Raw genomic sequence first — 12939 nt, 5'->3', positions numbered from 1 at the left:
TTCCAGGACAGCCAGAACTACACAGAGAAACCCTGTCTCAAAAACCGAAATCAGTACATTAAATAAAACATAAAACCTTTGTAAAAACAAAAAAACAAAACTAGATATGCTCTAAAAGCACTCATGAATTCTGGAATATAGATATTAATACAATCATGGAATCACTGTGTCTTTAAGTAAGAGCTTTTCTCAAATGTGATAAAGAATGGTCTGGGATATGTTTCTCCTGTATCTTCATATTCTTTTGTTATGACATTTTATTTATTTATTTATTTATTCAGTTGGAGGAAAGTCACCTGGATGAACCTTGACCCTCCTTTGAGCCATCCCATCTTTCTTTGTTCTCTTCATTCATTTCTTTCTTGCTTTCCTTCTTTTTATTTTATTTTATTTCTGTGTGTAGCCTCCTGAAACTAGCTCTGTAGGCCTTGAACTCAGAGATCTGCCTGCCTCTACCTCCAGAGTGCTGGGATTAAAGAAAGGCCTAAAGTGCGCCGCCACGCCCTTTTTTTTCCTTGCCTTTAAAAACAAAAAAAACTTGCTGGACTAGCAGCCTGCAACACCACGCCCCCGCATTTAAACTCCTCCCTAGCTCACCCACCCAGAGATACACCCCCTCGAGCCAAGGTCTCTGGAATCCCAGATTTGCTTGTGTAGTTTATGGTAACTTTGAATTTGCGCTTCCGCCGAGTGTCTGATTACAGGCGCGTAGCTCAAAATCTGGTTCTAGGAGGTGCGGGCTTCGAACTTGCTAGACAGGCACTCTACCAGCTGAGCTACATCCGCAGGCGCAGGAAAACCTGATGAGCGCGAGCTGGATGAATCCTCAGGCAATCCTGAGTATCTGCAGGGGTGCTGCGCTCTTGACCGCTCCCACCTGCGATTGCCCGCGGTTTGAGGAAGCACCTTCCACGCAGGCGAGTCTCTCCGTCTCTTGCACCCCGCACAACTCGTCTCCTCTAGCCTTAAAAGTGGACCCCAAATTCCAGGACCGGAACTTCTGGGCCAGCCTCCATGGCCAGGTTCCGGGCTTGCTGGATTGGGATATGGGCAACGAGTGCTTCTTGACCTTCACCACGACACACTTGTCCGAGGCCGAGCAGAAACGTGAGTGGGGGCGGGAGAGGGGGGAGGCGCGTGGGTGGCTGCCGCATCGAGTGGGCGGACTGCCTCTGGCTTCCCAGGCTCGCCAGCCTCATTGGGATCAGGAGGGTCTCGAAACCCACGCAGGAGTGGGCGTGGCCCTTACCGCCACTGAGTCTCCAGAGCCCACGTATTGTGGGCTATCACCATTTATCCCGTCATCCCCCCCAGAACATTCCTAGACCTCTTCTGAGCTTTGGCGCTTGGGCATGGGAACTTGGCATGCGATAGGCTTTATTTTTTGGTGTAAGAAAAAAAATCATCGTTCCCTTTGGAGAGGAATCTTGCCTCTTTGGTCGTTGCTGGTTATGATTTTGTTTTGAAGCCCAGGCTTGCCTCAAGACTTTACAGCTGACTGGTGCTCTAGGCATGGGCCACCATCCCTGGCTGCTAGCCCACCTCTCCTTGTTTTATCTGTAGTACAAGATGGAGTTAATATTGTCAAAAGGATGGCAGACCTGTCCTTTTTAAGGTTTTCCTCTTCCGTGGACCGAAAGTTCAGTAGTTTTAGGTGACCACCCTTGCCTTTAAAGTGTTTTTTTTCTTAATCCAGTGCAAAGTCGTTGGGTTAACACTACTTTCCTCCCATTGATAGCCAGAGCCATCATTTCCATGTCCACATATGGAGTAAGTCTTACTCTCCAGAAGCTGAGCCCAGGAGTTCTAGACCAGCCTAAAGGTGGCTTGTGCAAGGCCCTAGTCTTTGTTTCCGGACAGGTTTTGTGTTTTGTTTTGTTTTGAGACAGGTTCCCACACTTGTAGCATTGGGCTGGGTCCAGAACCCTGGATCAGGCTGGAGTCCCTGGCTTGGGACTATTTATCCAAGTAGGAACAGTAAAGTAGGCGGATAGAAGTCGGGGCATGGGATTCTGGGGAAAAGTGTGACTGGCAACACATGTTGAGTGGCTTTGGTCTACAGTTAGAATTTCAGGAGTGAGAACACTTGGACCAAGGCTTGAACCCTGAGGCATTCCCGAATAGAGACTGAGGAAGCATAACCATCCCCAAGAAGACAGCCAGGAGTAAAGACAGTGGTCCAGCCAACAGGAACCCTGCGGATAAGATGTTTCCAGGCCTGAGATTGGGAGATAGGCAGGAGGGTCTGGAGCTCAAGGTTAGCCTTAGCTTCAGCAGGACTCAAGGGCTGCTTGGCTAGAGACTATGCCCTCCCCTTCCCCCAAATGGAGCAATAAAGGGGGTCAACAAAGGGAATTGGGGTGAACCTGATCAAAGACATCATTAGATATGTGTGTGAAAGTGCTGTAACATTTTTATTTGTTGGTTGTGAGACAGGGGCTCACTGTCTGACTGAGGTCTTGCCATATGACATGCATGAAAAGTCAGTACCTCCTATAGGAGTTGGCTCATTCTGTTATGAGGTTAAACTCAAATTGGCAGGCCAGGCAGCAAACTCTGACTCACCGAACCATCTCATAGGCTCTGATATGCTTTTATGTCTTCTAAAGGTGCTGTGTAATTTTTGCATTCCAAACGTAATCCTTCTACCTCAGACTCCCAAATTCTGGGATTATATTACCCTGTACAGCCCCCCTTGGCTTTACAATGTTTTTACATGGGTCAAAGTTGTCATACAGTTTTTGTGCCCCAAATTCACAATCTTCCAATTTAAACTACTGGGATTATAGGCGTATATCCTTAAGGATATGTTTATCAACCAAAGTTTTTGTGCCTTTTTTGGTTTTTGTTTATTTGTTATTCAAGACAGGGTTTCTCAATGTATCCCTGGCAGTCCTGGAACAGACTTGAACTCAGAGAGACCCACCTGCCTCTGCCTCCCAAGTGCTAGGATTAAAGCCCTGCACCACTATACTGGATAAAACAAATTTTTTTTTTCTCGAGACAGGGTTTCTCTGTGTAGCCCTGGCTGTCCTGGAACTCAGTCTGTAGACCAGGCTGGCCTCAAACTCAGAAATCTGCCTGCCTCTGTCTCCCAAGTGCTGGGATTAAAGGCGTGCACCACCATGCCCAGCTTCAACACAGTCTTAAACAATATTTTGTCTTGTTTTGTGGTTGAAGATTGAACCCAAACTTGTGCCTCTCACACGAGGGTTTTGCTGATGAACTATATGTAACCTTAGCCCTGAGGTCTTTTGGTTTTCACAACAAAAACATGGGGGCCTGGGAGGTGGGTCAGTGGTTAAGAGGACTCAACTCTGCAAGTATGTGGGGTTCTGGTTTTAAATCCCCAGCACCTGCCTCAAAAACTAGGCCTGACTGTCTGTGCCTGTACAGTTAGGAATGGAGGGGCACTTCTGGATCAGTGAGAGACCTTCCTGAAAAAACTAGGGCAACTAGATGCTTAGCAGGTAAATGTTCCTGCCACCTGGGTCTCACTCATATAGTGTGCAGAGAGAATCAGCCCCTTCAAATTATCTTATGACCTATACACATGTGCTCCCATACACCAATTAACTGCAATGATAGAGAGAGAGAGAGATATGGAGGAAGATGACCAAGGAAGACATTGGAAGTCCTGGCCTTCACATGCACTCGTACAGGTGCCTGCATACATACCCCATACATATTCGTGTTCTGCCACTCACATAGATGCTCCACAGCAAATATACATCCTCCACATCACCCACGTACATATATACAGGTGCCCAAACACATACATGCTCTATGCTACACATGAATGCCACACACAGAAAACCACAATAAAGGCAGACAAGATGGCTTAGCAGGTAAAAGGGTCTGCTGTCAAACCGGATGACCTGAGCGTGGTCACCAGAGCTCACAGGATGGAGAGAACTTGCTGGGTGTGACGGTGCATGCCTTTAAGACCTCCCCCCAAACCCCCATAAAAAGAAAGAACAAAAAATTTTGTGCAATGAAGACACTGCAGTTTAAGCCTGGCAGTGGGGACATGCGCCTTTAATCCTAGCACTCAGGAGGCAGAGGCAGGTGGTTCTCTGAGTTCGAGGACAGCCTAGTCTACAGAGGGAGTACCAGGACAGCCAGAGCTACACAGAGAGAAGCAGTCTTGAGAAATAAACAAAATCCCCAAACACTGCAGTTTGTAACAGAAAATTCTCAAATCTGAGCTGATGCTTATCAGGTTCCTTTGTAGCTGGATGGTGTGCGCAGCACCTGTGTATGTTTTACCATTGTTTTGGTTAATTGGTTTTTTTGTTTTGTTTTCCTTCCTTCCTTTTTTTCTTTGGGGCGGGGGTTGGTTTTTCAAGATAGGATTTCTTTCTAACTCTAGCTGTCCTGGAACTGGCTCTATCGGCTAGGCTGACCCAGAACTCAGAGATTTGCCTGCCTCAGCCTCCAGAGTGCTAGGTAGTGTGAGCTACCACTGCTTGGTTGGTTTTAGTTTTTATTTATTATTTATTTACTTGTTTTATTTAATACAGGGTCTCTACGTAGCTCTAGCTGTCCTGGAACTCACAATAGAGAGCCTTCTGCCTCTGCCTCCTAAATGCTAAGATTAAAGGATTGTGCCACCATGCCTGACTGTTGTCCTTGCTTTAATTGTGGTTCTATGGATTGAAGTCATGTTGAAGTCATATCCAAGTGCTCAGAGCTCTCTTCTCAACCACAGAATTTATTTTTTGGTATTATTTGCATATAAAGATACCTTTAAGTCTCTGCATAGGCCATAAGTCACCATCTAAAAATTCAAGGCTCTCAGATCTACCCGCAGACAGGAACTCCACCCTCTGTGACCTCCACTTTCAGTCCTACAGACTGTATAAGGGAGTAACTCACAATTTACTAAGGTCAGGCTATATAATGAATGACACTTCTGGGCAGGGGCTGAGAGATAGGGCTGAACATTGCCTGATGTGCCGCCATCTTTCCGGCCCAAGAAAATGTAATTTAATTAAAATATGATAATCATGAAGTTGGCCTTGTGATACTTGTCTGTAATCCTGGGAGGCTGAGGCAGGGGTATAGCAAATTTGAGGCCAGCCTGGGATTTAAAACAGGAATTCATTGTCAGGAGGAAAAGGAGCAGAGGGGAGAGAGAGGAGGAGGAGGCGTGAAGGGAGAGAGAAAAGAGATACTGAGTTTGCAGTACTTGTCAGTAACCCAGGCAACAGCATCTAGTCCACAGCTCTGCCATATAGACTAGAAGAGAAGTCTGATGTGTAGCCAGACTTGGGAGCCTTGGCTTTATGGATGGTAACTGACAGTCATGGGCATGAGTGTTCAAGGATAGTATGTGTGGAGTAAGAAGAGAATGCAGAAAACTTGAGGTCAGGGGTGAAGGGTACACCAGTCTCTGTAGCCTCATACTACCCGGGCTTGGCCCACACTTGCCTCAAGAGATCTTTAAGACCCCAGATCATGGGGTAACAGTGGAAATTCTAGAATGTCTTGACCATCTTTTTGCCAGTTGCCAAATACAGACTCCCAAGAAATTGAACCACCAAACCTGCCTTTCTCTTGACTCTTCTCTCTCTTTTGGTCAGTTGCCCTGTACAGACTCCAACTTGTTGAACCACCAAAACTGCCTTTGGAAAAAAAAACCAACCCTGATAAAGATGGTAAGTAGTGAGTTCTGTGGACCGGTTCCCTCTCCTGAGCTGGAAGCACCTTGCTCCCCATAGCCACTGAACTATGAGAGATCCCCTGTTCCTCTGCCCAGGTCCAGACATTAAGCCCAATCTGTGGATGTGGGTGAACCCAAACATGGTGTATCCTCCCGGCAAGCTGGAGGTCGCAGTGAAAGAGGAAGACCAGAGTGCGCTGTCTGCCTTCCAGCCAGCCCTGAAAGAGGAAGAAGACAGCTGTTCAGAAGCTTCGGAGGTACAGCAGCCATTGCCTCCTTGCAGGCAGAAGAGGAAGCAGAGGAGAAGCACAGTGCCTCTTCCCCTAGCACCTGGGAGGAGGTATGGATGGGTGGGCACAGGGGCGAAGCAGCAGCAGCAGCTGGGTTTCTGAGGGCCAATAAAAGATGAACACGTCTAGACCTGACCTGGACCCTGGGGCTGGGAGAAGGTTGGATAGTGGATTCTAGACTGCTCCCCTTTTTGCCGCTGCACACTGGAGCTGAGGCGGAGGAGTCAGGACCAGATCCTACTCTGTGCCCGTCTAGCCTACAGAAGAGGAGGCCGCCAAGGGTTATGACGACAGCTCCTCTCTGGCTCTCCCATCCCTTCCCACAAGGGCTCCACTCGAGAATCCGTGGAGGCTTCCGCAAGCCATCAGCCCAGAGGGGAGGCTCTGGTCCCGGCCCCCTCTCCATTACTTCCATCTGATTGCCTTGGCACTCAGAAACAGTCCCCCCTGTGGCCTCAGTGTACAGCAGATCTACAGTTTCACTCGGTATGTGCCCAGGGGACCCTGTGAGGAGGGGGAGGGGAGGGTCGGGGTTTAATAACTTCCAACCTGGCCCTGGGCTGCTGACGCAGTTTCCCCTTCTCATTTTATTTCCCCAGGCAAAATATATGCCTACTCAGCGCTCAAGAACATAACCACTCCTACCCCTTCGCCACTTACAATCCAGCTGTCCCTCAAATACCAATTCTCCTGGGTCGTTACAGTTTCTCCTACCCTGTCCCCAAAGATTAGCCAGAATAGAATCCAGCATCCCCCAAAACATCTCCGCTTTCTGCCCCTTAGACTGTCCTGCCTGGCACAGAACCTTGTACCTCCAAGGGTCATGGAAGCCTCACTGAGAATTTGCATTGTGTGTGTCTCTGTGTGTTGTGTGATCATTGAACTTAGGGCCTCTTTTTTTGAGACAAGGACTCACTTTGTAGCTCAGGCTGACTTGAATCTCACTGTATAGACTGGACTAGCCTTGAATTCAGAGACCTTCCTTGCCACTGCCTCCCAAGTGACAGGGTTTCTGTGTGTAGCGCTGGCTGTCCTAGAACTCACTATGCAAACCAGGCTGCCTTCAAAATCAGAGATCTACCTGCCTCTGTCTCTTGAGTGGTGGAATTAAGGATGCGCTACCATGACCGGCTAACCTTTCGCTTTGATAGTCATACATAAGTGTGAGGGAGGTCTTCCCTGGTATCAGACAAAGAGCCCCGTGTCTCAGAGTGTTTATCTTGGGTGGTTTAATCCTATTCTTGGTTCTGCTTTGTTCCCACTGTCAAAATCTCCAGCCCTCGAGCGAGGGGCGAAAATGAGACTGAGACTGGGGATATTATACTGGGCTTAGAAGAAGACGTTTCTCAGCCCTAGCATGGTGGTGCAGGCCTGTGATCCCAGCACTCAGGATTCAGAGGTAGGAGGAGGGCCAGGGGTTTAAGGTCATCCTCAGCTGCTCAGTGAGTTCACGGTCAGTCTGGGCTACATTAGACTGTCTCAAAGATGGAAAGAAGGAAAAAGAAAAACGATGGTTCGGGCTGGCAAGATGGCTCAGTGGTTAAGAGCGCCAACTGCTCTTCCGAAGGTCCTGAGTTCAAATCCCAGCAACCACATGGTGGCTCACAACCACCAGTAATGAGGTCTGCTGCCCTCTTCTGGTGTTTCTGAAGTCAGCTACAGTGTACTTACATATAATAAATAAATAAATCTTTAAAAAAAAAAGAAAAACCGATGGTTCATAGGCTGAGATGTGGTTCTGCCGGCAAAGAGCAATTCCAGACCAGCCTGTCCTGCTTCCCCCTGAGAGGAAGCTGAGGCTCCTGGCCCTGGGGAAGAACAAGGACCCCAGTGAGTCCTTTTCAGGGGTGCCACACCTGTCTTCACTCTTCCTCCTTGTCCACAGAGAGCACTTTCCTTTTTTCCGGACAGCCCCGGAAGCCTGGAAGAACACAGTCCGTCACAATCTCAGTTTCCGAGACAGCTTTGAGAAAGTGCCGGCCAGTCGGCAGGGCGTCGAGGCCAGCACCGGGCCTCGATCCTGCCTCTGGAAGTTGACTGAGGAGGGACACCGCCGCTTTTCCAAGGAGGCCCGCACCTTGGCTTCCACTCAGCTGCAAAGTATCCAACAGTGCATGAGCCAGCCAGGTGTGAAGCCTTGTCATGCCTGAGCACAGGGGTGGGGGACCCGAGGCCCAGACTCTAGGCTAGATGCCTTTCTGGATCATACTCTCAAGACTTCTGCAGGAAGCAGGACAGGCGTGATTGAGACCCTCTAAGTTATGAGACCTCCCATGAGAGTGGGAATTGTGTTCAAGGAATAGGGAAACTGAGGTTGCCTCTGGCTCTGCTCACAGCCCAGAATCCTGGCTCAAATGGCCTTTGAGCTGGGTAAAAAGTAGGAGGGCTTATCAATTAAGAGGATTCTGCCATAGCAAGCAGAAAGACTTCAAAAGTGGTAGCCATGGAGCCTTAAGCTCTGTGAGATAGCATAGCAGACCAGGGACAGAGCCGGTCAAGATTGCAAGCTCCTCTGAACTCTCTTACAGATGTGATGCCCTTCCTCTTTGACCTTCAGGATGAATCAGCCGTGCCCTATTAAAGTCTCCTTCAGCAACACCTGTGTGTGTGTGAGATCTCTGAGGATGAGGCTAAGCGGGACTGGGATTCAGATCCAAGAGTGAAAGTAGGAGTTCTGGAAGCTGGCAGATGATAGGTAGGTAGGTGGGTAGGTAAACAGACAGACAGACTTGTTTCTCCATGGATGAAATTAACCAATTGTAGCTGAATCTCAAGTATAAAGAGGACTGGAGGGATGGCTCAGCAGTAAAGAGCATTGACTGCCAGAGGTCGTGAATTCAATTTCCAGCAACCACAGCAACCATGTGTAATGGGATCTGATGCCCTCTTCTGGTGTCTAAGACATCGACAGTGTACTCACCATAAGTATAAAGTAAGGTTTATTGAAAGGCAACTTTGGAGTGAGTTCACTGATCTCACAAGTGGAGGTCAGAGAAGTCATGAGCTGGGCTTAAAGGCAAAGGGGTTTTATGGGCTAGGGCTGGGATTATGCCCATATAAGGTGAAGTGGGTAGCTTGGAGTTTAGAGAAAGGGAGATGACTCGGTAGCCCAGAGTTTTCTTACAGTGGAGTTGGGGAGGGAGCAGTTGGGCTTTCTTCTTCCCTTGAGCAGGGGATGAGCAGGGGTTCCAGCCAAGCATCCCAGCCTCTGGGTATAAGAGCACTGATTCAGATCTGGCCACTTCCCGATGAAGAGGGACAAGGAGGGTGGGAAAGATGGGAGTTGGTGGGGTCCGTGCTTAGAGGGAGGTATGAGTGCAGAAGCATACACACACACACACACACACACACTCTCTCTCTCTCTCTTTTTTTTTTTTTTTTTGGTTTTTCGAGACAGGGTTTCTCTGTATAGCCCTGGCTGTCCTGGAGCTCACTCTGTAGACCAGGCTGGCCTCGAACTCAGAAATCCACCTGCCTCTGCCTCCCGAGTGCTGGGAATAAAGGCGTGCGCCACCATGCCCGGTTACACTCTCTCTTTAATAGCCAGACCATTCACGGTGATAAATGCCTGTGATCCTAGCATTTAGGAGGAACAGGCTGGAGGGTCAGCAATTCAAGGCTGTTCTTCACTATATAATTTGAAGCTAGCCTGGTCTTTTATGTCAGATTAGTCAGGGAAGGTAATTTTATCAGGACCCTGCTTTTTTTTTTTTTTTTTTAATTAGCTTTAGCTGAAGACTTCTGTGTGACCGCCTTCCTGTTCTCAGGTCAGTTTTCCTGAGGTTTACCTGGTTTTAAAAAAAAAAAAAAAAAAAAGAGCCGGGCATGGTGGCGCACGCCTTTAATCCCAGCACTTGGGAGGCAGAGGCAGGTGGATTTCTGAGTTCGAGGCCAGCCTGGTCTACAGAGTGAGTTCCAGGACAGCCAGGGCTGCACAGAGAAACCCTGTCTAAAAAAAAAAAAAGGCAGAAGTGCTCGTTCATTTTTCTTTCTTTCTTTCTTTTTTTTTAAAGATTTATTTATTTATTATATGTAAGTACACTGTAGTTGTCTTCAGATACACCAGAAGAGGGCATCAGATCTCATTACGGGTGGTTGTGAGCCACCATGTGGTTGCTGGGATTTGAACTTCGGACCTTTGGAAGAGCAGTCGGGTGCCCTTAACCACTGAGCCATCTCACCAGCCCCTCGTTCATTTTTCAATGATTTATTTAGTTCTACTTATTTCTGTGTGAAGGTGTCAGATCTCCTGGATCTGACATGTGAGCTGCCATGTGGGTACCAGGAATTAAACCCAGGTCTTTGGGCAGTGCTCTTAACCACTGAGCCATTTCATTTGACACACACACACACACACACACACACACCAGACAACCTTACCATGTGTCCCTTGTTAGCTTAGAACTTGTTATATAGGCCGGGCTGACCTCCTGAGTGTTAGGATTAAAGGCATGTGCCACCATGCCCAGTCTTTTGTATGTTTGCTTTAAAGCTCATTAGCCAAGAATAACCTTAAATTGACTGTGTAGCCAAGGATAGTCTAGAACTCATGGCCATCTTGCCTCTGCACTCCTGGCCAGGAGATAGTATTTGAATGGAAGATGGTTAGGTAGGTAGGAAGTAGAAGGTGTCCAAAGCAGAGGAAATGGAATCAGGAAGTCACAGCCATAAAGGTGAGGCATTGAGATCTGGACAAGGAAGCTCCTGGTGCTCACCTCTAAGGTTCAAGGTCAACCAGCAATTCCTCGAATGATGAGCAAGAGAAGGGGAAGCTGGAGACTACTCTTAAGAGCTGAGGCATCAAGGGCTGTTTTCAGTTAAAAGTAATAAAGTTGACTAGGTAGCAAGTTCCAGACCAGCCTGACCTACACAGTAAGACCCAATTAAAGGCAACACTCAGGAGGTGGAGGCAGAGACGGGTGGATCTCAGTAAATTCCAGATCTGTCAGGGCTGCACAGACCCTGTCAAAAACAAGGAGCCATGCATGTTGGCACATGATTATGAAGGGAATTTATTAGAGTGGCTTTACAGGCAGTTGTCCTGCTAGTCCAACAATGGCTGTCTACGAACAGAGAATCCAAGAATCCAATAGTTGTTCAGTGCCTGGACGTCTCCAGTGGTCTTCAGTATGTGCTGCAATCCTGAAGAATTAGTCTCTAATGCTAATGAAAGACTGAACCTACCAATGAGAGTTCAAGCAAGCAGGCAAAGAGCAAGCTTCCTTCTTCCCTGCTCATAATAAGCTGCCCGCAGAAGGTACGGCTCATAGTAAAGGTGGATCCTCCCTGAGGGTCAAGATTAACCAGCAATTCTGTGAACGATGAGGGAGAGAAGGCAGGCGGAGGCTGTGGTGTAGAAGGCTGTACACCTGGGCAGTGGTGTAGAAGGCCTTTAAACCCAGCATGTTGAAAGCAGAGGCAAGTGGATCTCTGAGTTCTAGGCCAGCCAGAACTGCTCTTCCAGAGGTTCTGAGTTCAATTCCCAGCAACCACATGGTGGCTCACAACTATCTGTAGTGGAGTCTGATGCCCTCTTCTGGTGTGTGTCTGAAGACAGCTACAGTGTACTCATAAATAAAAATAAATAAATCTAAGAATAGAGGCCAATGTTCCATGAGGGACATTCTCTTATAACTGATGTTACATTGCATGATAGAGATAGAAAGAGAACACAAATATCTATACAAACACATTCTTAACAATATATGACAGAAATACCCTTGTCACTTATATTTCTACAACTGGTCATGTGTTCATAGCTGGTATTTAAGACTACCTTCCTCTATTACCCATTCCGTATTTCCTCCACCCTCAGCAAACACCTCAGCTGGTCTTGACTTTTTCTGGAGGAGTGACCCATACCTTCATCCCTGAATAGTCTGTGTCCTTTGTCACCCTGCCTAGGTTAGGCTATTGTAGTTTCCCATTGACTTTAATCACAGGATGATATGGTAGCACCAAGAGATGCCCTAATAGATTTCCTGCACTCCACACATAGTCTTTCTTGCTTCCATTGTAGAGAAGCAATTCAAATTTTCTGATGGTAATCTGTAGCAATCACCCCTCCTAACAGTGTTACTCTGTTCTTAGCCTGTAGGTTTAAGGGCATTTGAAGCTGGAAGTGGCCAAGAGGAAAACGCGGGGGGTGGGGGTGGGGGTGGGGGTGGGGAGAGCTGGTGAGCCTCCAATTCAATGGAATGTTTCTTGTGGCTCCTTGCAGGAGTGCTCCCATGCTGGAACCAAAACTAGGCCAGCAGAATTTAAGGTTATGGGAACAGGAAGCAAAGAAATCTAGTTGGCCACTAGGGGGGATAGTGAATGGAGCTATTTCCTTTTTCACCCCTTGACTCCTGGACCAGTAGATCCAAGCTATGTGAGAAACCATACCATATATTATATTAAAGCAAGCTGGCCGTGGTGGCGCATGCCTTTAATCCCAGCACTTGGGAGGCAGAGGCAGGCAGATTTCTGAGTTCGAAGCCAGCCTGGTCTACAAAGTGAGTTCCAGGACAGCCAGGGCTACACAGAGAAACCCTGTCTCGAAACCACCCCCCCCACACACAAAAAAAAAAAAGAAAAAAAGAAAAGAAAGAAAGAAGAAAGAAAATGTGCTCCAATTTACTACTAGGACTTAACAAGTTTACTAATTCAAACAGAAGTCTGGGAAATATGTATGGGTGTGGGGTAATGGTGGAAGGAACATAAAACTGGATCAGACTGAATTTATTAATATGGGGCTATTGAGTGACGAATCTTGGCTTACCAAAGGTGGCATAGTTAAAATAAAAAGGTGTCAAACATTTGTTTGGAAGGTTGGCTGAAGTGTTTGTCAAAAGATGGCCTACTGAACAGGAGTTGGAGAGCCTGATATCCCTTGGCTTAGTGTTGATAAGGTGATCTCAAGGCTCAGGGAACTTACAATGCTAGAGCGGGTACACTGTGTAAAACCTAGTAGTCCACAATGATAAGGCCCAGAAGACTTGG

At 47.5% G+C, this 12939-nt stretch overlaps 1 protein-coding gene across 1 annotated transcript; it reads left to right on the top strand.

Annotated features, from left to right (window-relative positions):
- Positions 1-995: 995 nt before the first annotated feature.
- Positions 996-7630, top strand: Foxr1 (forkhead box R1). Its single transcript, NM_001033469.2, has 5 exons — positions 996-1107; positions 5586-5660; positions 5762-6005; positions 6283-6441; positions 6555-7630. Exons 1-5 carry the CDS (start codon positions 1047-1049, stop codon positions 6685-6687), a joined length of 672 nt encoding a protein of 223 aa, NP_001028641.1. The 5' UTR covers positions 996-1046; the 3' UTR covers positions 6688-7630.
- The last annotated feature ends 5309 nt before the right edge of the window (positions 7631-12939 follow it).

Source organism: Mus musculus, chromosome 9, assembly GCF_000001635.26.
Source record: "Mus musculus strain C57BL/6J chromosome 9, GRCm38.p6 C57BL/6J".
Taxonomy (NCBI): domain Eukaryota; kingdom Metazoa; phylum Chordata; class Mammalia; order Rodentia; family Muridae; genus Mus; species Mus musculus.
Note: the sequence above shows the minus strand (reverse complement) of the source record. Positions and strands in the feature narration are given on the sequence as shown.